The sequence below is a fragment of the Salvelinus fontinalis genome, chromosome 23 (genome assembly GCF_029448725.1).
Source record: "Salvelinus fontinalis isolate EN_2023a chromosome 23, ASM2944872v1, whole genome shotgun sequence".
Taxonomy (NCBI): Eukaryota; Metazoa; Chordata; class Actinopteri; order Salmoniformes; family Salmonidae; genus Salvelinus; species Salvelinus fontinalis.
Window position 1 is genome coordinate 24,656,343 of NC_074687.1, and position 27,880 is coordinate 24,684,222.

Sequence of the window (27,880 nt, forward strand, 5' to 3'; positions counted from 1 at the left end):
ATAAAAACCCTCAGTAACATACACACAATACCCCATAACGACGAAGCGGAGACAGGTTTTTTAGAATTTTTTTGAAATGTATTAAAAATAAAAAAACAGAAATAACTTAGTATTCAGACCCGTTGCTATGAGACTCGAAATGGAGTTCAGTTGCATCCTGTTTCCATTGATCATCCTTGAGATGTTTCTACAACTTGATTGGGGTTCATCTGTGGTAAATTCAAATGATTGGATATGATTTGGAAAGGCAAACACCTGTCTATTTAAGGTCCCACAGTTGACAGTGCATGTCAGAACAAAAACCAAGCCACGAGGTCAAAGAATTGTCCGGAGACAGGATTGTGTCGAGGCACAGATCTGGGGAAGGGTCCAAAACAGTTTCTGCAGCATTGAAGGTCCCCAAGAACACAGTGGCCTCCATCATTCTTAAATGGATGAAGTTTGGAACCACCAAGACTCTTCCTAGAACTGGCTGCCCGGCCAAACTGAGCAATCGGTTGAGAAGGGCCTTGGTCAGGGAACCTGATGGTCACTCTGACAGAGCTCCAGAGTTCCTCTGTGGAGATGGGAGAACATTCCAGAAGGACAACAATTTCTGCAGCACTCCACCAATCAGGCCTTTATAGTAGAGTGGCCAGACGGAAGCCACTCCTCAGTAAAAGACACATGACAGCCTGCTTGGCATTAAAGGACTCAGACCATGAGAAACAAGATTATCTGGTCTAATGAAACCAAGATTGAACTCTTTGTCCTGAATGCCAAGTGTCACATCTGGAGGAAACCTGGCACCATCCCTACGGTGAAGCACGGTGATGGCAGCATCATGCTGAGAGGATGTTTTTCAGAGGCAGGGACTGGGAGACTAGTCCGGATCGAGGAAAAGATGAACGGAGCAAAGTACAGAGAGATCCTTGACGAAAACCTGCTCCAGAGCGCAGGACCTCAGACTGGGGCAAAGGTTCAACATCCAACAGGACAACGACCCTAAGCACACAGACAAGACAACACAGGAGTGGCTTCGGGACAAGTCTCTGAATGTCCTTGAGTGGCCCAGCCAGAGCTCGGACTTGAACCCGATCAAACATTTCTGGAGAGATCTGAAAATAGCTGTACAGCGACGCTCACCATCCAACCTGACAGAGGTTGAGAAGATCTGAAGAGAAGAATGGGAGAAACTCTCCAAATACAGGTATGCCAAGCTTGTAGCGCCATACCCAAGAAGACTATAGGCTGTAATCACTGCCAAAGGTGCTTCAACAAAGTACTGAGTAAAGGGTCTGAATACTTATTACCAAACATAAAAAAAAACATTTTTGCTTTGTCATTATGGGGTATTGTGATGTCATTATGGGGTATTGTGATGTCATTATGGGTTATTGTGATGTCATTATGGGGTATTGTGATGTCATTATGGGGTATTGTGTGTAGATTGATGAGGGAAAAAACGATTTCATCAATTGTAGAATAAGGCTGTAACGTAACAAAATGTGGAAAAAGTCAAGGGGTCTGAAAACTTTCCTTAGGCACTGAATACCCATGTGTTTGTTATACCAGCTAAATGAAAGTGAGATGTACATGTAAGCTCATCTCCTTACCGTCGTCCTTGGCCCTGTGGTCGGGCAGCTCCAGGCCAGTGTTGCCCAGGGGTGGCAGGCTGAGGTCGGTAAGTAGTGGCAGACCGCTGGTGTTGTCCTCAGACAGCTGGTACATCTGTCCCTGCACGGGCTGTAGGTGCCAGTTCAGACCCAACAGGTGCATGGCTTCAACAGAACAGACATAGAGAATGAACCCCAACGTGATATGGACATGACTGTTGTTAAGGTACTGAGCTACAACCAGACCACACAAAGCACTGACAGTCCAAGGGCTACTCTAAACGTTGTGAAGTTTCCCCCTTTTTTTTTGGGGGGGGGGGGGGTTCATCCACGTGTTAAATATGTTTCTTCAGATGTGTAAATAGTTTTGGTTGGTCTAATCAAGCGATTGCCCAACATGAGATAACTAAGCATGGACTGTTGTTTTGAAGGGTACTGATGGTCGTAGGCTAGCCACTGTAGAAACCCAAGGCGTTACAAAACAATACTAACAAATGATAGCTCTGACAAAGAAGCTTGTCTTCTGAAACCCACAATGCAATTCACTTTAGAAGCTTGTCTTCTGAAACCCACAATGCAATTCACTTTAGAAGCTTGTCTTCTGAAACCCACAATGCAATTCACTTTAGAAGCTTGTCTTCTGAAACCCACAATGCAATTCACTTTAGAAGCTTGTCTTCTGAAACCCACAATGCAATTCACTTTAGAAGCTTGTCTTCAGAAACCCACAATGCAATTCACTTTAGAAGCTTGTCTTCTGAAACCCACAATGCAATTCACTTTAGAAGCTTGTCTTCAGAAACCCACAATGCAATTCACTTTAGAAGCTTGTCTTCTGAAACCCACAATGCAATTCACTTTAGAAGCTTGTCTTCTGAAACCCACAATGCAATTCACTTTAGAAGCTTGTCTTCTGAAACCCACAATGCAATTCACTTTAGAAGCTTGTCTTCAGAAACCCACAATGCAATTCACTTTAGAAGCTTGTCTTCAGAAACCCACAATGCATTCACTCTAGCTGACGTCTCTCTATATGAATGACACGCCAACATAGGCAGGTCAAAGGTCACAGTGTAAAACAATACAGTAGTTTAATGGTTAAATGTTGCCGTTCTGTCAGAAATGCTGATCAGGTAACATCTAACAGGAGGGTGAAACGAGACGTCATAAAACCCCTGAGGACAGATCTGTCATGGCCTAAATCACACCCTAGTCCCTGTCAAAAGTAGTGCACTATGTAGGGAATAGGGTGTGATTTGAGACACTACACCCTGATGTGCCCCAACAGAACACATCCTTGGTCTAGCTCTTGGCTCATTCCCCCCAGGATCCTGCTATTCTTCTCATCACCATTACATTACTAATTCCATACAACGCTGAGGGTGGGGATACAAGAGAAGAACCCAGTCAGCAGGAAGAACAGAAGAGAGGAGGAGAGGAGAGAAAAGGAACTGGTTGAATAGGGGAGGGCGTTGAACGACCCAGTCAGCAAGAAGAACAGAAGAGAGGAGAGGAGAGGAGAGGAGAGGAGAGGAGAGGAGAGGAGAGGAGAGGAGAGGAGAGGAGAGGAGAGGAGGAGAGAATGGGGAGGGGGTGGAACGACCCAGTCAGCAGGAAGAACAGAAGAGAGGAGGAGAGGAGAGGAGAAGAGAGGAGAGGAGAGGAGGAGAGAATGGGGAGGGGGTGGAACGACCCAGTCAGCAGGAAGAACAGAAGAGAGGAGGAGAGGAGGAGAGAATGGGGAGGGGGTGGAACGACCCAGTCAGCAGGAAGAACAGAAGAGAGGAGGAGAGGAGGAGAGAATGGGGAGGGGGTGGAACGACCCAGTCAGCAGGAAGAACAGAAGAGAGGAGGAGAGGAGAGGAGAGGAGAGGAGAGGAGAGGAGAGAATGGGGAGGGGGTGGAACGACCCAGTCAGCAGGAAGAACAGAAGAGAGGAGAGGAGAGGAGAGGAGAGGAGAGGAGAGGAGAGGAGAGGAGAGGAACTGGTTGAATGGAGAGGGTATGGAAGGACCCAGTCAGCAGGAAGACCAGAAGAGGAGAGGAGAGGAGAGGAGAGGAGAGGAGAGGAGAGGAGAGGAGAGGAGAGGAGAGGAGAGGAGAGGAGAGGAGAGGAGAGGAGAGGAGAGGAGAGGAGAGGAGAGGAGAGAGGAGAGGAGAGGAGAGGAGAGGAGAGGAGAGGGGAGGAACTCGTTGAATGGGGAGGGTATGGAAGGTGTAGTGCCCATTGAGACACACACACCACTTTATGACAATATCACACTGTTTTGATGTCTACTCAGGAAGGTCTACCTGTGGTAGTGACACAGTGTGTGTGTGTGTGTGTGTGTGTGTGTGTGTGTGTGTGTGTGTGTGTGTGTGTGTGTGTGTGTGTGTGTGTGTGTGTGTGTGTGTGTGTGTGTGTGTGTGTTAATTACAAACTAAAACACAATCAGTAGAACCAATATATTAATTAAATGATACATCCATCCACCCACCCTCCCGCCCTGCTCCTGGGTGAGATGTTATGTTCCTGGGTGAGGGGTTATGTTCCTGGGTGAGAGGTTATATCCATGGGTGAGAGGTTATGTTCCTGGGTGAGAGGTTATATCCATGGGTGAGAGGTTATATCCATGGGTGAGAGGTTCTGTTCCTGGGTGAGAGGTTATGTTCCTGGGTGAGAGGTTATATCCATGGGTGAGAGGTTATGTTCCTGGGTGAGAGGTTATGTTCCTGGGTGAGAGGTTATGTTCCTGGGTGAGAGGTTATGTTCCTGGGTGAGAGGTTATATCCATGGGTGAGAGGTTATGTTCCTGGGTGAGAGGTTATGTTCCTGGGTGAGAAGTTATGTTCCTGGGTGAGAGGTTCTGTTCCTGGGTGAGAGGTTATGTTCCTGTGTGAGAGTTTCTGTTCCTGGGTGAGAGGTTATATCCATGGGTGAGAGGTTATATCCATGGGTGAGAGGTTATGTTCCTGGGTGAGAGGTTATATCCATGGGTGAGAGGTTATGTTCCTGGGTGAGAGGTTATATCCATGGGTGAGAGGTTATGTTCCTGGGTGAGAGGTTATGTTCCTGGGTGAGAGGTTATATCCATGGGTGAGAGGTTATGTTCCTGGGTGAGAGGTTATGTTCCTGGGTGAGAGGTTATGTTCCTGGGTGAGAGGTTATATCCATGGGTGAGAGGTTATGTTCCTGGGTGAGAGGTTATATCCATGGGTGAGAGGTTATGTTCCTGGGTGAGAGGTTATGTTCCTGGGTGAGAGGTTATGTTCCTGGGTGAGAGGTTATGTTCCTGGGTGAGAGGTTATATCCATGGGTGAGAGGTTATGTTCCTGGGTGAGAGGTTATGTTCCTGGGTGAGAGGTTATGTTCCTGGGTGAGAGGTTATGTTCCTGGGTGAGAGGTTATGTTCCTGGGTGAGAGGTTATATCCATGGGTGAGAGGTTCTGTTCCTGGGTGAGAGGTTATGTTCCTGGGTGAGAGGTTATGTTCCTGGGTGAGAGGTTATATCCATGGGTGAGAGGTTATATCCATGGGTGAGAGGTTATGTTCCTGGGTGAGAGGTTATGTTCCTGGGTGAGAGGTTATATCCATGGGTGAGAGGTTCTGTTCCTGGGTGAGAGGTTATGTTCCTGGGTGAGAGGTTATGTTCCTGGGTGAGAGGTTATATCCATGGGTGAGAGGTTATGTTCCTGGGTGAGAGGTTCTGTTCCTGGGTGAGAGGTTATATCCATGGGTGAGAGGTTATATCCATGGGTGAGAGGTTATGTTCCTGGGTGAGAGGTTATATCCATGGGTGAGAGGTTCTGTTCCTGGGTGAGAGGTTATATCCATGGGTGAGAGGTTATATCCATGGGTGAGAGGTTATGTTCCTGGGTGAGAGGTTCTGTTCCTGGGTGAGAGGTTATATCCATGGGTGAGATGTGTAAAAGCTATTAGGAGCATAATGAGTGAAGTGAAGGAAGGCTGCCACATCCAGCACTCGCTCAAGTGCCTAAAAGGGATTAATTAGCCATATGCTAATATTCACCGTCCGTCCACATGACACTCTCTGATGGATGAACAGGCAGACATACCAGGACACTCTCTGACGGAGGGAACAGACAAGCAGACAGACCTGGCCACTCACGGAAGGATGAACAGACAGGCAGACAGACCTGGCCACTCTCTGACGGAGGGAACAGACAGGCAGACAGACCTGGCCACTCTCTGACGGAGGGAACAGACAGGCAGACAGACCTGGCCACTCTCTGACGGAGGGAACAGACAGGCAGACAGACCTGGCCACTCTCTGACGGATGGAACAGACAGGCAGACAGACTAGGGTGAGAACCAAGGGGAGAGGCGTCATTAAAGCAAAAACTCTACTTTACACACAACAGCAATATGCAGCTACTTGTTTTTATTCAACAAGGAAAATAAATGTAAAAAATCTGTCTGTGTTTGTGTGTCTAATGAACACTGTCAGATGTGTGTCTGTTCACTGTCAGATGAACAGACAGGCAGACAGACCAGGCCACTCTCTGATGGATGAACAGACAGACAGACCAGGCCACTCTCTGATGGATGAACAGACAGACAGACCAGGCCACTCTCTGATGGATGAACAGACAGACAGACCAGGCCACTCTCTGATGATGAACAGACAGGCAGACAGACCAGGCCACTCTCTGATGGATGAACAGACAGACAGACCAGGCCACTCTCTGATGGATGAACAGACAGACAGACCAGGCCACTCTCTGATGATGAACAGACAGACAGACAGACCAGGCCACTCTCTGATGATGAACAGACAGACAGACAGACCAGGCCACTCTCTGATGGATGAACAGACAGACAGACCACTCACGGAAGGATGGACAGACAGACTAGTGAGCTAGTTAGGCCACACCTCCTCAAGGTAACGCTGCTTTGTTTTTCTGTTTTGAGCCCACTGATTTTCAGGATAGCTTGGGGAAAGTTTCACTTTTCTGTATGGATATTACAGCAGATATAATTTGAGAAGTAGCAGCATGCAGCCAGGCATGATAACAAGGTTTCTTTATCTTTGGCGATCTATTGAAGTGTAGTTGTTGGAGAGGGCTACTGAGAACCAAGGGGAGAAGCGTAAGGATACTGGAACACTAGGAGAGCACAGACAGTAGTGTGTATATCCCTCCTCAGAGTGGGTTAGAACTCTCCTCTCTGTCTCTTGCTCTCAAGATATATATATATATATATATATATATATATATATATATATATATATATATATATATATATATATATATATATATATATATATATATATATAGATCTCCTCTCCGTATTCTTTCGGCTCCTTAATTGGTACGAGGCGAATCCCATCCCAGTCTCCTGCCAAGTAGGGCACAACATGCGCCTCGGAACAAAACGGCATCCTCCCCACCTGTGTCGTGGCGCGGTAACTCCCGACATGTCAGTGGTCCTCGACACAACACAGGCCTCTCATTAGGACAACCTTGTTACTTCAACTAACTCCAACATGGCTTCACTTTGAGCGCCGTTCGAAGAAGCTCCCCGTCCCTCCCTCAACACTGAGAAACAGAGGAGTGGAGGGGCTGGGGCAGAGAAAGAGAAGAAGCTCCCCGTCCCTCCCTCAACACTGAGAAACAGAGGAGTGGAGGGGCTGGGGCAGAGAAAGAGAAGAAGCTCCCCGTCCCTCCCTCAACACTGAGAAACAGAGGAGTGGAGGGGCTGGGGCAGAGAAAGAGAAGAAGCTCCCCGTCCCTCCCTCAACACTGAGAAACAGAGGAGTGGAGGGGCTGCGGCAGAGAAAGGGAAGAAGCTCCCCGTCCCTCCCTCAACACTGAGAAACAGAGGAGTGGAGGGGCTGGGGCAGAGAAAGAGAAGACGCTGGCTGTAACAAAACAACAGTTTTGAGTTTACGAGGCACTGTGTCTCTATGCATCCTGTCTGAGCGTTTTCTCTATGCATATCACAGATACCAGAGGTGGGCTGGATGGACTCAATCGTTAAGGAGGAGAAAGAGACTCCCAGAGAAAGGGTCTGTAAGTCAAGGCCTTGGAGACTGTTGGGAAAGGGGATGGGTGGCCGGATGAATGGAGGGAGGGACGGAGGGATAGAGGGAGGGATAGAGGGAGGGATAGAGGGACAGGGGGATAGAGGGAGGGATAGAGGGAGGGATAGAGGGACAGGGGGATGGAGGGAGGGATAGAGGGAGGGATAGAGGTACAGGGGGATGGAGGGAGGGATAGAGGGACAGGGGGATGGAGGGAGGGATAGAGGGACAGGGGGATGGAGGGAGGGATAGAGGGACAGGGGGATGGAGGGAGGGATAGAGGGATGGAGGGATGGAGGGAGGGAGGGATGGAGGGAGGGATAGGGGGATGGAGGGAGGGATAGAGGGACAGGGGGATGGAGGGAGGGATAGAGGGACAGGGGGATGGAGGGAGGGATAGAGGGACAGGGGGATGGAGGGAGGGATAGAGGGACCTGGGGATGGAGGGAGGGATAGAGGGACCTGGGGATGGAGGGAGGGATAGAGGGACAGGGGGATGGAGGGATGGATGGATAGAGGGATGGAGGGATGGAGGGAGGGATGTAGGGATAGAGGGATGGAGGGATGGAGGGAGGGATGGAGGGACAGGGGGATGGAGGGATGGATGGATAGAGGGATGAGGGATAGAGGGACGGAGGGATGGAGGGATGGAGGGATGGAGGGATGGAGGGAGGGATGGAGGGATAGAGGGACGGAGGAACGAGTGTTTTATTGCTTACATTTATGGTCTGATGAGAGATGTGTCTGTTATGAATGTTTACTTCCCCAGCTAGTTATGGCAAAGATCACACTCTCATTGAGAAAGCAGAATACTTCCAATGGAATGGAATGACGGAAATTAAACAGGCCAGCAGACAGACAGGCTCATTTCCTAATGATTACAGATTAAACAGGCCAGCAGACAGACAGGCTCATGTCCTAATGATTACTGATTAAACAGGCCAGCAGACAGACAGGCTCATGTCCTAATGATTACTGATTAAACAGGTCAGCAGACAGACAGGCTCATGTCCTAATGATTACTGATTAAACAGGCCAGCAGACAGACAGGCTCATGACCTAATGATTACTGATTAAACAGGCCAGCAGACAGACAGGCTCATGTCCTAATGATTACTGATTAAACAGGCCAGCAGACAGACAGGCTCATGTCCTAATGATTACTGATTAAACAGGTCAGCAGACAGACAGGCTCATGTCCTAATGATTACTGATTAAACAGGCCAGCAGACAGACAGGCTCATGACCTAATGATTACTGATTAAACAGGCCAGCAGACAGACAGGCTCATGTCCTAATGATTACAGATTAAACAGGCCAGCAGACAGACAGGCTCGTGTCCTAATGATTACTGATTAAACAGGCCAGCAGACAGACAGGCTCATGTCCTAATGATTACTGATTAAACAGGCCAGCAGACAGACAGGCTCATGTCCTAATGATTACTGATTAAACAGGCCAGCAGACAGACAGGCTCATGACCTAATGATTACTGATTAAACAGGCCAGCAGACAGACAGGCTCATGTCCTAATGATTACTGATTAAACAAACCAGCAGACAGACAGGCTCATGTCCTAATGATTACTGATTAAACAGGCCAGCAGACAGACAGGCTCATGTCCTAATGATTACTGATTAAACAGGCCAGCAGACAGACAGGCTCATTACTTAATGATTACTGATTAAACAGGCCAGCAGACAGACAGGCTCATGTCCTAATGATTACTGATTAAACAGGCCAGCAGACAGACAGGCTCATGTCCTAATGATTACTGATTAAACAGGCCAGCAGACAGACAGGCTCATTACCTAATGATTACTGATTAAACAGGCCAGCAGACAGACAGGCTCATGTCCTAATGATTACTGATTAAACAGGCCAGCAGACAGACAGGCTCATTACCTAATGATTACTGATTAAACAGGCCAGCAGACAGACAGGCTCATGTCCTAATGATTACTGATTAAACAGGCCAGCAGACAGACAGGCTCATTACCTAATGATTACTGATTAAACAGGCCAGCAGACAGACAAGCTCATGTCCTAAAGATTACTGATTAAACAGGCCAGCAGACAGACAGGCTCATGTCCTAATGATTACTGATTAAACAGGCCAGCAGACAGACAGGCTCATGTCCTAATGATTACTGATTAAACAGGCCAGCAGACAGACAGGCTCATGTCCTAATGATTACTGATTAAACAGGCCAGCAGACAGACAGGTTCATGTCCTAATGATTACTGATTAAACAGGCCAGCAGACAGACAGGCTCATGTCCCAAGAAGGCCAATAAGATCATCAAGGACAACAACCACCCAATCCACTGCCTGTTCACTCCGCTATCATCCAGAAGGAGAGGTCAGTACAGGTGCATCAAAGCTGGGACAGAGAGACTGAAAAAATCTCAAGGCCATCAGAATGTTAAATAGCCATCACTAGCCGGCCTCCACCCAATACCCTGCCCTGAACTCAGTCACTGTTACTAGCCGGCCTCCACCCAATACCCTGCCCTGAACTCAGTCACTGTTACTAGCCGGCCTCCACCCAATACCCTGCCCTGAACTCAGTCACTGTTACTAGCCGGCCTCCACCCAATACCCAGCCCTGAACTCAGTCACTGTCACTAGCCGGCCTCCACCCAGTACCCAGCCCTGAACTCAGTCACTGTCACTAGCCGGCCTCCACCCAGTACCCAGCCCTGAACTCAGTCACTGTCACTAGCCGGCCTCCACCCAATACCCTGCCCTGAACTCAGTCACTGTCACTAGCCGGCCTCCACCCAATACCCAGCCCTGAACTCAGTCACTGTCACTAGCCGGCCTCCACCCAGTACCCAGCCCTGAACTCAGTCACTGTCACTAGCCGGCCTCCACCCAATACCCAGCCCTGAACTCAGTCACTGTTACTAGCCGGCCTCCACCCAATACCCAGCCCTGAACTCAGTCACTGTCACTAGCCGGCCTCCACCCAGTACCCAGCCCTGAACTCAGTCACTGTCACTAGCCGGCCTCCACCCAATACCATGCCCTGAACTTAGCACTGTCACTAGCCGGCCTCCACCCAGTACCCAGCCCTGAACTCAGTCACTGTCACTAGCCGGCCTCCACCCAGTACCCAGCCCTGAACTCAGTCACTGTCACTAGCCGGCCTCCACCCAATACCCTGCCCTGAACTCAGTCACTGTCACTAGCCGGCCTCCACCCAATACCCTGCCCTGAACTCAGTCACTGTCACTAGCCGGCCTCCACCCAATACCCTGCCCTGAACTCAGTCACTGTCACTAGCCGGCCTCCACCCAGTACCCAGCCCTGAACTCAGTCACTGTCACTAGCCGGCCTCCACCCAGTACCCAGCCCAGAACTCAGTCACTGTCACTAGCCGGCCTCCACCCAATACCCAGCCCTGAACTCAGTCACTGTCACTTGCTGTCTACCACCCTGTTACTCATCCCTGAACTTAGACTACATCATCTCTGTAGGTCAACGTGTCTAGAGGGAGACTACATCGTCTCTGTAGGTCAACGTGTCTAGAGGGAGACTGCATCATCTCTGTAGGTCAACGTGTCTAGGGGGAGACTACATCGTCTCTGTAGGTCAACGTGTCTAGAGGGAGACTACATCGTCTCTGTAGGTCAACGTGTCTAGAGGGAGACTGCATCATCTCTGTAGGTCAACTTGTCTAGGGGGAGACTACATCGTCTCTGTAGGTCAACGTGTCTAGAGGGAGACTACATCGTCTCTGTAGGTCAACGTGTCTAGAGGGAGACTACATCGTCTCTGTAGGTCAACGTGTCTAGAGGGAGACTACATCCTCTCTGTAGGTCAACGTGTCTAGGGGGAGACTACATCATCTCTGTAGGTCAACGTGTCTAGGGGGAGACTACATCCTCTCTGTAGGTCAACGTGTCTAGAGGGAGACTACATCATCTCTGTAGGTCAACGTGTCTAGAGGGAGACTACATCGTCTCTGTAGGTCAATGTGTCTAGAGGGAGACTACATCGTCTCTGTAGGTCAACGTGTCTAGAGGGAGACTACATCATCTCTGTAGGTCAACGTGTCTAGAGGGAGACTACATCCTCTCTGTAGGTCAACGTGTCTAGGGGGAGACTACATCATCTCTGTAGGTCAACGTGTCTAGGGGGAGACTACATCCTCTCTGTAGGTCAACGTGTCTAGAGGGAGACTACATCATCTCTGTAGGTCAACGTGTCTAGAGGGAGACTACATCATCTCTGTAGGTCAACGTGTCTAGAGGGAGACTACATCGTCTCTGTAGGTCAACGTGTCTAGGGGGAGACTACATCATCTCTGTAGGTCAACGTGTCTAGAGGGAGACTACATCATCTCTGTAGGTCAACGTGTCTAGCGGGAGACTACATCATCTCTGTAGGTCAACGTGTCTAGAGGGAGACTACATCGTCTCTGTAGGTCAACGTGTCTAGGGGGAGACTACATCATCTCTGTAGGTCAACGTGTCTAGAGGGAGACTACATCGTCTCTGTAGGTCAACGTGTCTAGGGGGAGACTACATCCTCTCTGTAGGTCAACGTGTCTAGAGGGAGACTACATCATCTCTGTAGGTCAACGTGTCTAGAGGGAGACTACATCGTCTCTGTAGGTCAATGTGTCTAGAGGGAGACTACATCGTCTCTGTAGGTCAACGTGTCTAGAGGGAGACTACATCATCTCTGTAGGTCAACGTGTCTAGAGGGAGACTACATCCTCTCTGTAGGTCAACGTGTCTAGGGGGAGACTACATCATCTCTGTAGGTCAACGTGTCTAGGGGGAGACTACATCCTCTCTGTAGGTCAACGTGTCTAGAGGGAGACTACATCATCTCTTTAGGTCAACGTGTCTAGAGGGAGACTACATCATCTCTGTAGGTCAACGTGTCTAGAGGGAGACTACATCGTCTCTGTAGGTCAACGTGTCTAGGGGGAGACTACATCATCTCTGTAGGTCAACGTGTCTAGAGGGAGACTACATCATCTCTGTAGGTCAACGTGTCTAGAGGGAGACTACATCATCTCTGTAGGTCAACGTGTCTAGAGGGAGACTACATCATCTCTGTAGGTCAACGTGTCAAGGGGTGTTTTGATGACTTTGTTTGCGCTGGCAAGTTGTCTTTCTCCTAGTAATCTCTGAAAGCTGGTTGATATTTTCAAAGATAAAAAGCAATAATAAAATACTAGTTTAGAATACGGGTCAGTATATCAAAAGTACCGAATCATTTGTCAATCGGACTGTGAGGCTCTGAAGTACCTGTCAGTTGCCTGCTATACCAGCCAGCCAACACGATCTGTCATCTCCTGTCAGAGAGAGAGAGAGAGGGTAAAGGCTACAGACGATGTGTTGCAAACGCTACCCTGTTCCCTACACAGTGCACTACCTTTGACTGGGGCCCATAGGGCTCTGTACTGCACTACGTAGTGATTAGGGGTGCTATTGGGACACTTCTGAGGGTATAGGCTACTGATGGACTCTCATAGACTGCTGGCTATACGGGTGACGGCCTCTGATGGACTTCTAATAAGGAACACATCTCCACATATCTAAAACACCATAATAAATCGATCAACCACTCCAAACACCTTGAAATAATGTCAATATTGGCAGAGAAACACATGAATCCCACATGTATACAGAGTGTGCTACGGGTCCTGCTGAGCCACAAACAGAGCAGAGGATCAACAACTGTAGTCTGTTATTTCAGACCAGAGAAATCAACGACTTAGTGTCCTTTCTGAGTCCATGATGATGTCTAGTATTCAGCACCTGTAGCCCCTATAGCTCAGCCTCCCTATAGCCCAGCCTCCGTATAGCCCGGCCTCCCTATAGCCCGGCCTCCCTATAGCCCGGCCTCCCTATAGCCCGGCCTCCCTATAGCCCAGGGAGGGCTTCCCTATAGCCCAGCCTCCCCATAGCCCGGCCTCCCTATAGCCCAGGGAGGGCTTCCCTATAGCCCAGCCTCCCTATAGCCCAGCCTCCCCATAGCCCGGCCTCCCTATAGCCCAGGGAGGGCTTCCCTATAGCCCAGCCTCCCTATAGCCCAGGGAGGGCTTCCCTATAGTCCAGCCTCCCTATAGCCCAGCCTCCCTATAGCCCAGCCTCCCTATAGCCCGGCCTCCCTATAGCCCGGCCTCCCTATAGACCAGCATCCCTATAGCCCGGCCATCCCGTAGATCACAGGAGGAATCTGATGACCGTAAAGCTGAACCTATAATGACTCAACTAACGACAGATCGACCACTGAGAAAATCTTCCCATCTTCATCTTCACACCACCCCTACTACCCACACCACCCCTACTCCTCACACCACCCCTACTCCTCACACCCTTACTCCTCACACCAGCCCTACTCCTCACACCACCCCTACTCCTCACACCACCCCTACTCCTCACACCACCCCTACTACCCACACCACCCCTACTCCTCACACCCCTACTCCCCACACCACCCCTACTACCCACACCACCCCTACTCCTCACACCACCCCTACTCCTCACACCACCCCTACTCCTCACACCCTTACTCCTCACACCACCCCTACTCCTCACACCACCCCTACTCCTCACACCACCCCTACTCCTCACACCACCCCTACTCCTCACACCACCCCTACTCCCCACACCACCCCTTCTACCCACACCACCCCTACTACCCACACCACCCCTACTCCTCACACCACCCCTACTACCCACACCACCCCTACTCCTCACACCACCCCTACTCCTCACACCACCCCTACTCCCCACACCACCCCTACTCCCCACACCACCCCTACTCCTCACACTACCCCTACTCCCCACACCACCCCTTCTACCCACACCACCCCTTCTACCCACACCACCCCTTCTACCCACACCACCCCTACTCCCCACACCACCCCTACTACCCACACCACCCCTACTCCCCACACCACCCCTTCTACCCACACCACCCCTACTCCTCACACCACCCCTACTCCTCACACCACCCCTACTCCTCACACCAACCCTACTACCCACACCACCCCTACTCCTCACACCACCCCTACTCCTCACACCACCCCTACTCCTCACACCAACCCTACTACCCACACCACCCCTACTCCCCACACCACCCCTACTCCTCTCACCACCCCTACTCCTCACACCACCCCTACTCCCCACACCACCCCTACTCCTCACACCACCCCTACTCCTCACACCACCCCTACTCCCCACACCACCCCTACTCCCCACACCACCCCTACTCCCCACACCACCCCTACTCCCCACACAACCCCTACTACCCACACCACCCCTACTACCCACACCACCCTACTCCTCACACCCCCCCTACTCCTCACACCAACCCTACTACCCACACCACCCCTACTCCCCACACCCACCCTACTCCCCACCACCCCTACTACCCACACCACCCCTACTCCTCACACCACCCCTACTCATCACACCACCCCTACTCATCACACCACCCCTACTCCCCACACCAGCCCTACTCCCCACACCACCCCTACTCCTCACACCACCCCTACTCCTCACACCGCCCCTACTCCTCACACCACCCCTACTCATCACACCACCCCTACTCCCCACACCAGCCCTACTCCCCACACCACCCCTACTCCTCACACCACCCCTACTCATCACACCACCCCTACTCCTCACACCACCCCTACTCCCCACACCAGCCCTACTCCCCACACCACCCCTACTCCTCACACCACCCCTACTCATCACACCACCCCTACTCCTCACACCACCCCTACTCCCCACACCAGCCCTACTCCCCACACCACCCCTACTCCTCACACCACCCCTACTCATCACACCACCCCTACTCCTCACACAACCCCTACTCCTCACACCACCCCTACTCCTCACACCACCCCTACTCCTCACACCACCCCTACTCCCCACACCACCCCTACTCCTCACACCACCCCTACTCATCACACCACCCCTACTCCTCACACAACCCCTACTCCTCACACCACCCCTACTCCTCACACCAGCCCTACTCCCCACACCACCCCTACTCCTCACACCACCCCTACTACCCACACCACCCCTACTCCCCACACCACCCCTACTCCTCACACCACCCCTACTCCTCACACCACCCCTACTCCTCACACCACCCCTACTACGCACACCGCCCCTACTCCTCACACCACCCCTACTCCTCACACCACCCCTACTCCTCACACCACCCCTACTACGCACACCGCCCCTACTCCCCACACCACCCCTACTCCTCACACCACCCCTACTCCTCACACCACCCCTACTCCTCACACCACCCCTACTACGCACACCGCCCCTACTCCCCACACCACCCCTACTCCTCACACCACCCCTACTACCCACACCACCCCTACTCCCCACACCACCCCTACTACCCACACCACCCCTACTCCTCACACCACCCCTACTCCTCACACCACCCCTACTCCCCACACCACCCCTACTCCCCACACCACCCCTACTCCTCACACTACCCCTACTCCCCACACCACCCCTTCTACCCACACCACCCCTTCTACCCACACCACCCCTTCTACCCACACCACCCCTACTCCCCACACCACCCCTTCTACCCACACCACCCCTACTCCCCACACCACCCCTTCTACCCACACCACCCCTACTCCTCACACCACCCCTACTCCTCACACCACCCCTACTCCTCACACCAACCCTACTACCCACACCACCCCTACTCCTCACACCACCCCTACTCCTCACACCACCCCTACTCCTCACACCAACCCTACTACCCACACCACCCCTACTCCCCACACCACCCCTACTCCTCTCACCACCCCTACTCCTCACACCACCCCTACTCCCCACACCACCCCTACTCCTCACACCACCCCTACTCCTCACACCACCCCTACTCCCCACACCACCCCTACTCCCCACACCACCCCTACTCCCCACACCACCCCTACTCCCCACACAACCCCTACTACCCACACCACCCCTACTACCCACACCACCCTACTCCTCACACCCCCCCTACTCCTCACACCAACCCTACTACCCACACCACCCCTACTCCCCACACCCACCCTACTCCCCACCACCCCTACTACCCACACCACCCCTACTCCTCACACCACCCCTACTCATCACACCACCCCTACTCATCACACCACCCCTACTCCCCACACCAGCCCTACTCCCCACACCACCCCTACTCCTCACACCACCCCTACTCCTCACACCGCCCCTACTCCTCACACCACCCCTACTCATCACACCACCCCTACTCCCCACACCAGCCCTACTCCCCACACCACCCCTACTCCTCACACCACCCCTACTCATCACACCACCCCTACTCCTCACACCACCCCTACTCCCCACACCAGCCCTACTCCCCACACCACCCCTACTCCTCACACCACCTCTACTCATCACACCACCCCTACTCCTCACACCACCCCTACTCCCCACACCAGCCCTACTCCCCACACCACCCCTACTCCTCACACCACCCCTACTCATCACACCACCCCTACTCCTCACACAACCCCTACTCCTCACACCACCCCTACTCCTCACACCACCCCTACTCCTCACACCACCCCTACTCCCCACACCACCCCTACTCCTCACACCACCCCTACTCATCACACCACCCCTACTCCTCACACAACCCCTACTCCTCACACCACCCCTACTCCTCACACCAGCCCTACTCCCCACACCACCCCTACTCCTCACACCACCCCTACTACCCACACCACCCCTACTCCCCACACCACCCCTACTCCTCACACCACCCCTACTCCTCACACCACCCCTACTCCTCACACCACCCCTACTACGCACACCGCCCCTACTCCTCACACCACCCCTACTCCTCACACCACCCCTACTCCTCACACCACCCCTACTACGCACACCGCCCCTACTCCCCACACCACCCCTACTCCTCACACCACCCCTACTCCTCACACCACCCCTACTCCTCACACCACCCCTACTACGCACACCGCCCCTACTCCCCACACCACCCCTACTCCTCACACCACCCCTACTACCCACACCACCCCTACTCCCCACACCACCCCTACTCCTCACACCACCCCTACTCCTCACACCACCCCTACTCCTCACACCACCCCTACTCCTCACACCGCCCCTACTCCTCACACCGCCCCTACTCCTAACACCGCCCCTACTCATCACACCACCCCTACTCATCACACCACACCTACTCCTCACACCAACCCTACTACATTTACATTTAAGTCACCCACACCACCCCTACTACGCACACCGCCCCTACTCCCCACACCACCCCTACTCCTCACACCACCCCTACTACCCACACCACCCCTACTCCCCACACCACCCCTACTCCTCACACCACCCCTACTCCTCACACCACCCCTACTCCTCACACCACCCCTACTCCTCACACCACCCCTACTCCTCACACCGCCCCTACTCCCCACACCGCCCCTACTCCTAACACCGCCCCTACTCATCACACCACCCCTACTCATCACACCGCCCCTACTCCTCACACCGCCCCTACTCCTCACACCACCCCTACTCCTCACACCACCCCTACTACGCACACTGCCCCTACTCCTCACACCACCCCTACTACCCACACCACCCCTACTCCTCACACCACCCCTACTACCCACACCACCCCTACTCCCCACACCACCCCTACTACCTCCACCACCCCTACTACCACCACCACGCCTACTACCCACACCACCCCTATTCATCACACCACCCCTACTCCTCACACCACCCCTACTACCCACACCACCCCTACTCATCACACCACCCCTACATCACACACACCACCCCTACTACCCCCACCACCCCTACTCCCCACACCCCCCCTACTCCCCACACCACCCCTACTACGCACACCACCCCTACTACGCACACCACCCCTACTACGCACACCGCCCCTACTCCTCACACCACCCCTACTCCCCACACCACCCCTACTCCCCACACCACCCCTACTACCCACACCACCCCTACTCCTCACACCCCTACTCCTCACACCCCCCTACTCCCCACACCCCCCCTACTACCCACACCACCCCTACTACGCACACTGCCCCTACTCCTCACACCACCCCTACTACCCACACCCCCCCTTCTACCCACACCACCCCTACTCCCCACACCACCCCTACTACGCACACTGCCCCTACTCCTCACACCACCCCTACTACCCACACCACCCCTTCTACCCACACCACCCCTACTCCCCACAACCCCCCTACTCCCCACACCACCCCTTCTACCCACACCACCCCTACTCCTCACACCACCCCTACTCCTCACACCACCCACCAACACCCTGACCTCCCCAACCAATAGAGACATTTCATCTTACAAAGCTGCGCCGGGCCGGAGCGAAACCACGTCACAAGTCAAAACATCTGTCAGAGGGGTATAATTGGGTTCATTAGCGGCTCCAGACGGAGTTTCAAATTACAGCCCTCAATAATTAATTGCACTTGAAATTAAATATATTTTCTCATCAGTGTTTAATTAAACATGGGCTCTGTCTCAGATGGTAACCTATTCCCAATAGTGCACTCCGTTGGAGCACTTCAAGAACCCCATGGACCCTGGGCAACAAAACAGAGCTGAGCACTTCCTAGGGAATAGGGTGGCATTTGTGACAGAGGCAGTGTCTGCTTGTTCTTGATTGGAAAGCCAGAATCTCAGGGTGAGGTTTCCAGACGTGTTTATTTGCGGTGGTGGGATGGTGGGGTGTGTGTAGATTTTTTGGGGGGAGGGGGAGGTTTATCATTACATCAGGTGATTAAACTGCATCAGGGCTGGTGGTGTCCTTTGTCTCGTGGCCAGGTCCCTAAAGTTAGACATTTAGACCCACACGGCTAATGATCACATGCTCAGATACAGGGCATATCCGGTCAGCATCCACCCAACGTCCAGCTATAGAGAGAGTCACTCACCCTCATCTCAGGAACGCTGTTACACTACTATTTCAACTGCTAGCTACAGTATGAATCACCCACCACCCAGTTTAGCATGCTAGCTACAGTATAAATCACCCACCACCCAGTTTAGCCTGCTAGCTACAGTATAAATCACTCACCACCCAGTTGAGCATGCTAGCTACAGTATAAATCACCCACCACCCAGTTTAGCATGCTAGCTACAGTATGAATCACCCACCACCCAGTTTAGCCTGCTAGCTATAGTATAAATAACCCACCACCCAGTTTAGCCTGCTAGCTACAGTATAAATAACCCACCACCCAGTTTAGCCTGCTAGCTACAGTATAAATCACCCACCACCCAGTTTAGCATGCTAGCTACAGTATAAATCACCCACCACCCAGTTTAGCATGCTAGCTACAGTATAAATCACCCACCACCCAGTTTAGCCTGCTAGCTACAGTATAAATCACTCACCACCCAGTTTAGCATGCTAGCTACAGTATAAATCACCCACCACCCAGTTTAGCATGCTAGCTACAGTATGAATCACCCACCACCCAGTTTAGCCTGCTAGCTATAGTATAAATCACCCACCACCCAGTTTAGCCTGCTAGCTATAGTATAAATCACCCACCACCCAGTTTAGCCTGCTAGCTACAGTATAAATCACCCACCACCCAATTTAGCCTGCTAGCTACAGTATAAATCACCCACCACCCAATTTATAAGGGATAGAAGTCTACATTATTAACGTGAACAGCCAGCAAGGAGAGAAATCATTACAGACGATCCAGGCAATGAAGAGAGAAATTAATAATCAGTTGAGCCCTTCGAGAAGAAATAGAAATGTGATGATATGGAGACTGACTCAGCTAGGATGTGTTATGGTATGGAGACTGACTCAGCTAGGATGTGTTACGGTGTGGAGACTGACTCAGCTAGGATGTGTTACGGTGTGGAGACTGACTCAGCTAGGATGTGTTACGGTATGGAGACTGACTCAGTGATAAGCTAGGATGTGTTACGGTATGGAGACTGACTCAGCTAGGATGTGTTACGGTATGGAGACTGACTCAGCTAGGATGTGTTACGGTATGGAGACTGACTCAGTGATCAGCTAGGATGTGTTACGGTATGGAGACTGACTCAGCTAGGATGTGTTACGGTATGGAGACTGACTCAGCTAAGATGTGTTACGGTATGGAGACTGACTCAGCTAGGATGTGTTACGGTATGGAGACTGACTCAGCTAGGATGTGTTACGGTATGGAGACTGACTCAGCTAGGATGTGTTACGGTGTGGAGACTGACTCAGCTAGGATGTGTTACGGTATGGAGACTGACTCAGCTAGGATGTGTTATGGTATGGAGACTGACTCAGCTAGGATGTGTTACGGTATGGAGACTGACTCAGTGATTAGCTAGGATGTGTTACGGTATGGAGACTGACTCAGCTAGGATGTGTTACGGTATGGAGACTGACTCAGCTAGGATGTGTTACGGTATGGAGACTGACTCAGCTAGGATGTGTTACGGTATGGAGACTGACTCAGCTAGGATGTGTTACGGTATGGAGACTGACTCAGTGATCAGCTAGGATGTGTTACGGTATGGAGACTGATTCAGCTAGGATGTGTTACGGTATGGAGACTGACTCAGTGATCAGCTAGGATGTGTTACGGTACGGACACTGACTCAGTGATCAGCTAGGATGTGTTACGGTATGGAGACTGACTCAGCTAGGATGTGTTACGGTATGGAGACTGACTCAGTGATCAGCTAGGATGTGTTATGGTATGGAGACTGACTCAGCTAGGATGTGTTACGGTATGGAGACTGACTCAGCTAGGATGTGTTATGGTATGGAGACTGACTCAGCTAGGATGTGTTACGGTATGGAGACTGACTCAGCTAGGATGTGTTACGGTATGGAGACTGACTCAGCTAGGATGTGTTATGGTGTGGAGACTGATTCAGTGATCAGCTAGGATGTGTTACGGTATGGAGACTGACTCAGCTAGGATGTGTTACGGTATGGAGACTGATTCAGCTAGGATGTGTTATGGTATGGAGACTGACTCAGCTAGGATGTGTTATGGTGTGGAGACTGACTCAGCTAGGATGTGTTACGGTGTGGAGACTGACTCAGCTAGGATGTGTTACGGTGTGGAGACTGACTCAGTGATCAGCTAGGATGTGTTACGGTATGGAGACTGACTCAGCTAGGATGTGTTACGGTATGGAGACTGACTCAGCTAGGATGTGTTATGGTATGGAGACTGACTCAGCTAGGATGTGTTACGGTATGGAGACTGACTCAGCTAGGATGTGTTACGGTATAGAGACTGACTCAGCTAGGATGTGTTACGGTATGGAGACTGACTCAGCTAGGATGTGTTACGGTATGGAGACTGACTCAGCTAGGATGTGTTATGGTATGGAGACTGACTCAGCTAGGATGTGTTACGGTATGGAGACTGACTCAGCTAGGATGTGTGTGGCTGTCTGCGTCTCCTCCTAGTGCAGGATGAGTGACTAGGCTATCCTTTCCCAATCTTCTGCTGAATAAAACTCCATCTTATTCCCCTCTGAGATTGAATTTAACGACGATGTAACAATTTCTATGTTAAATAGGTGCTGCTGTATACACCGGCATTCAAATGCATACTACCTGGTCAAATAATATAAAATTGATTTTACGAGTGTCATCTTCCAGCATCTGTCTGTCTGTCTGTCTGTCTGTCTGTCTGTCTGTCTGTCTGTCTGTCTGTCTGTCTGTCTGTCTGTCTGTCTGTCTGTCTGTGTATCATGTTTGCGTAGCTACACGTGTCAGACATTATGTGGCTGGAAAATGAAGTAAAATTGACATCAGAAAAGACTACACACCACAGGGCAGACAACAGGGCAGACAACAGGGCAGACAACAGGGCAGACAACAGGGCAGACAACAGGGCAGACAACAGAAAATAAAAGAGGCCAAATAGCATCATCATAATAATAATAATAAAATTAAAATAAATAATAATGACAATAGAGAGCTAGACTACATTAGACTACACTCCACCACTAACCAATGGCTGGGCCTCCCTGAAGAGCTGGACTACATTACAGCATTACTACACCACTGACCAGACTCATCATCCCTAACCAGACTCATCATCTCAGACTCATCATCCCTGACCAGACTCATCATCCCTGACCAGACTCATCATCCCTAACCAGACTCATCATCTCAGACTCATCATCCCTGACCAGACTCATCATCCCTAACCAGACTCATCATCTCAGACTCATCATCCCTGACCAGACTCATCATCCTTAACCAGACTCATCATCTCAGACTCATCATCCCTGACCAGACTCATCATCCCTAACCAGACTCATCATCTCAGACTCATCATCCCTGACCAGACTCATCATCCCTAACCAGACTCATCATCTCAGACTCATCATCCCTGAACAGACTCATCATCTCAGACTCATCATCCCTGACCAGACTCATCATCCCTGACCAGACTCATCATCCCTGACCAGACTCATCATCCCTGACCAGACTCATCATCCCTGACCAGACTCATCATCCCTGACCAGACTCATCATCCCTAACCAGACTCATCATCCCTGACCAGACTCATCATCCCTGACCAGACTCATCATCCCTGACCAGACTCATCATCCCTGACCAGACTCATCATCCCTGACCAGACTCATCATCCCTGACCAGACTCATCATCCCAGACTCATCATCCCTGACCAGACTCATCATCCCAGACTCATCATCCCTGACCAGACTCATCATCCCTGACCAGACTCATCATCCCTGACCAGACTCATCATCCCTGACCAGACTCATCATCCCTGACCAGACTCATCATCCCTGACCAGACTCATCATCCCTGACCAGACTCATCATCCCTGACCAGACTCATCATCTCAGACTATTGCATGCTAATGTTATTCATGTTTGGTTGAAAATTAAATATTATCTCAGACATTCTGATTTACTCTCGATACAATCGTATTCAGATACTGCTACAGAGAGCAGAGTCCACCCCATTACAGGTACAATAGGGAAACCATAATGGACCACAGCCTTTTGACTGTGGCTGTAGAGAGAGGTGGACAGGGGGATGGAAGCAGAAGAGAATGTAGGACAGGTGGATAGGGGAAGGGAGAGGAGACGAGGCAGGCGAGAGGAGGGGAATGAGGGCGAGGGTAGGGTGACGGGAGGGAGGTGGAGACGAGGCAGGCGAGAGGAGGGGAATGAGGGCGAGGGTAGGGTGACGGGAGGGAGGTGGAGACAAGGCAGGCGAGAGGAGGGGAATGAGGGTGAGGGTAGGGTGACGGGAGGGAGGTGGAGAGGAGGCAGGTGAGAGGAGGGGAATGAGGGCGAGGGTAGGGTGACGGGAGGGAGGTGGAGACGAGGCGGGCGAGAGGAGGGGAATGAGGGCGAGGGTAGGGTGACGGGAGGGAGGTGGAGACGAGGCGGGCGAGAGGAGGGGAATGAGGGCGAGGGTAGGGTGACGGGAGGGAGGTGGAGACGAGAAAAAGGGGGGGAAGGGAAAGAAGAATGAGGCAGAGGAGGTGGGGTGAAGGATGATAAAGGTTTACCAATGAAGTATGTTAGGAGGAGAGGAGAGGAGAGGAAAAGAGAAGAGAAGAGAAGAGAGGAGAGGAGAGGAGAGGAGAGGAGAGGAGAGGATAAGAGAGGATAAGAGAGGAGAGGATAAGAAGAGTGGTAAGGAGAGGAGAGGAGAGGAGAGGTGAGGAGAGGAGAGGAGAGGACAAGAGGAGTGGTAAGGAGAGGAGAGGTGAGGAGAGGAAAAGAGAAGAGAGGAGAGGAGAGGATAAGAGAGGAGAGGATAAGAGGAGTGGTAAGGAGAGGAGAGGTGAGGAGAGGATATGAGGAGAGGATATGAGGAGAGGAGAGAAGAGGAGAGGAGAAAAGAGGAGAGGATATGAGAGGTTGACTCACCAATGAAGTAGGCAAGCAGGAACACCAGGGTGACGGAGGTGAGGATGGCGCTGAGAGCCACACATTTCCAGTTGCAGTGCTTGTAGGGCTTCTTCAGGCTGAACGCCGGTCTGGAGAAGGTGTTTCTGGGTAACGGTCGAGGTGGCGGGGAGTAGACCGTGCTGGAGGTCAAAGGGTAACCCGGTGACGTCGTACAATACATTGGAGACGTCCCCCCTGGCTTAAACAGGAAGTGCCTACAGAAAGGAGACAGTCTCTCAGAGTCGCTGTCCTTCCTACCTGTTCCAGAGGATGCAATCCTAACTTTAGATCTGTGTGTGTGTGACTCTGACATCATCCTCTCCAATGGCACCATATTGCCTCTATAGAGCAGTTCTTTAGACCAGGGCACATTGATGTCACTGGGACATTTTGCACTAAAACCATGAGTTATACACACAGACGTGAAGATAGGATTCATCCCAGGGAAGGCATTTTAAACCATCCTTACATAACATTATAGAGACAGAATTATCAAACAGGGAAGTGAAGTGGAAGACCCCTTTTTTTTTTACTGCTGTTGCCATAGCCACACGGCGGGCTAGGTTACCAAGAACACTCCGAACAGAGCGGGGGGGTTTTCGTCCAATCGAAACTGGGGATCAATATAAAATCTAATTTACAGCACGAGTGACCAGAGCAGACCTCGTGTTAATTCATGACTCTGTGGTAATTCACTCTCCACGTGTCAGAGGATCACTCCACAGGCTAGCAGACGATCTGTGTCCCAAATTATACCATACGCACATATGTAGCGCACTACTTTAGACCAGGGGCAATAGAGCTCTGGTCAGAAGTAGTACACTACAAAAGGCAAATAAGGGTGTCATTTGGAACGGAGACTGCTGTATAAATATACAGTCTGCTGAGGCTGAGGATAATGCATTGCATAGGAGGGTGAGCAGCCGGGGCCTGTGTATTAGTCCTGTGCATGGCTGCTTCCTGGTACGTTGCGCGGTACGTACTCTACACCCAGCGGCATAACGACGGGTCCATCACAGAGGCAGTTTGTCTGACATGTTTACGGGACGTTTCCAGAGAGATGGTGACATGCATGTAAATGGATGGGTAGCATATAGGGTATGGAGTCACTGGGACCATGTTTTATGGAAAACTACGCCTGTAGGAATACCAAATATGGCGGACGTTTGCCGTTTGCTAAAGGGGGTAGAAAGCAACCCGATCACATCGCGTGAAGTCTATTCCTCAGAAATCGGACTTTGTCAAACGTATCGTGGTATTATCAATTTGTCAGTCGCGTTAATATCATCCACAATCACACGCAACGTCAGTGTCCGAGACCAAATCGAGTTAGGCGTTAAATGAGTAGCAGTGGGCTCTACATTCAAGGGGGATGATGATGACGTCACAGCGTACAAAGTGTCGCGTGCGAAGCCGATCAAGATCCTACTGCAATCGTCACGGTGAGCAGCCAGACGGAAGCACGAGATAGTGAGCGTCATGCAACATACCCGTCGTTGTACGGGGCGGCCTCCCCGCGTGCGGTACCCAGAATGTCCATCTCTATAGGGCAGTCCTGTAAAGTCTCTAGGAATGCCTGCTTTGCTATGTTTCTACACACCGACAGGACATGGAGACATGGAGGTGAAGCAGACATGAGTGAGACATGAACAAACATGCGTTCCATACTGAAATACAGATGCAAGACAACAAGAATGTGATCACCAAACAACAACAACCAACAACAGGAGGTATCCAGATAGACACAAAGACAAAGAAATCAAAAAACCCTTATGGAACTATTCTAGTGTAGGCCTCTAGAGAACGTCTAGAGAACGTCTAGAGAACGTCTAGAGAACGTCCATAGAACGTCCATAGAACATCTAGAGAACATCTAGAGTGTCTAGAGAATGTCTAGAGAACGTCTAGAGAACGTCCAGAGAACATCTAGAGAGCATCCAAAGAGTGTCTAGAGAACGTCCAGATAACATCTAGAGAACGTCTAGAGAATGTCTAGAGAACGTCTAGAGAACATCTAGAGAATGTCTAGAGAAAATCTAGAGAACGTCTAGAGAACGTCCATAGAACGTCCATAGAACATCTAGAGAACATCTAGAGAACATCTAGAGTGTCTAGAGAATGTCTAGAGAACGTCTAGAGAACGTCCAGAGAACATCTAGAGAGCATCCGAAGAGTGTCTAGAGAACGTCCAGATAACATCTAGAGAATGTCTAGAGAATGTCTAGAGAAAGTCTAGAGAAAGTCTAGAGAACATCTAGAGAATGTCTAGAGAACATCTAGAGAACGTCTAGAGAATGTCTAGAGAACATCTAGAGAACATCTAGAGAACGTCTAGAGAACGTCTAGAGAACGTCTAGAGAACGTCTAGAGAACGTCTAGAGAACGTCTAGAGAACCTCTAGAGAACATCTAGAGTGTCTAGAGAATGTCTAGAGAACATCCAGAGAACATCTAGAGAACATCTAGAGAACATCTAGAGAGTGTCTAGAGAACGTCTAGAGAACATCTAGAGAACGTCTAGAGAACGTCTAGAGAACGTCTAGAGAACGTCCAGAGAACATAGAACGTCTAGAGAATGTCTAGAGAACGTCTAGAGAATGTCTAGAGAACGTCTAGAGAACGTCTAGAGAACGTCTAGAGAACATCTAGAGAACATCTAGAGAACGTCTAGAGAACGTCTAGAGAACATCTAGAGAGTGTCTAGAGAATGTCTAGAGAACGTCTAGAGAACGTCTAGAGAACATCTAGAGAACATCTAGAGAGTGTCTAGAGAATGTCTAGAGAACATCCAGAGAACATCTAGAGAACATCTAGAGAACGTCTAGAGAACGTCTAGAGAGTGTCTAGAGAATGTCGAGAGAACATCTAGAGAATGTCTAGAGAACATCTAGAGAACATCTAGAGAACATCTAGAGAACGTCTAAAGAACATCTAGAGAGTGTCTAGAGAATGTCTAGAGAACGTCTAGAGAACATCTAGAGAACGTCCAAAGAGCGTCTAGAGAGCGTCTAGAGAGCGTCTAGAGAACATCTAGAGAACGTCCAAAGAGCGTCTAGAGAGCGTCTAGAGAGCGTCTAGAGAACGTCTCCTTCCCTCCGACTCCCCCTAGGGAATCTTCATACCTGGTATTGTACGAGCCCTGCCCTTCTCTGCACCCGTCCTGTTCTTCTCTGATAAACATTAGAATATTCTGGCTCCTTCACGGGGTCGAGGAGGTGAGAAGAAAAACAAAGTCAGGACTTAGTTTCAGATGAAACCCACTTTTACTGTATTACTGTAATAATATCCAACACACTATAACACTTCATCACTT

The 27,880-nt window shown here is 50.9% G+C and overlaps 1 protein-coding gene across 6 annotated transcripts in view; it reads right to left on the minus strand.

The window, feature by feature from the left end:
- Positions 1–27,880, minus strand: part of LOC129821062 (teneurin-4-like) — a 511,923-nt gene that overhangs the window by 126,284 nt on the left and 357,759 nt on the right. For 4 of the 6 annotated variants that reach the window (XM_055878317.1, XM_055878313.1, XM_055878312.1 and 1 more), the window contains 4 exons: positions 27,690–27,764; positions 26,059–26,160; positions 24,548–24,783; positions 1,596–1,760 (listed from right to left, as the gene is read on the minus strand). In XM_055878317.1, coding sequence (XP_055734292.1) covers positions 1,596–1,760; positions 24,548–24,783; positions 26,059–26,160; positions 27,690–27,764 — 578 coding nt within the window. The remainder of the gene's footprint in view (positions 1–1,595; positions 1,761–24,547; positions 24,784–26,058; positions 26,161–27,689; positions 27,765–27,880) is intronic. The other 2 variants (XM_055878314.1, XM_055878316.1) reach the window with 2 other exon arrangements.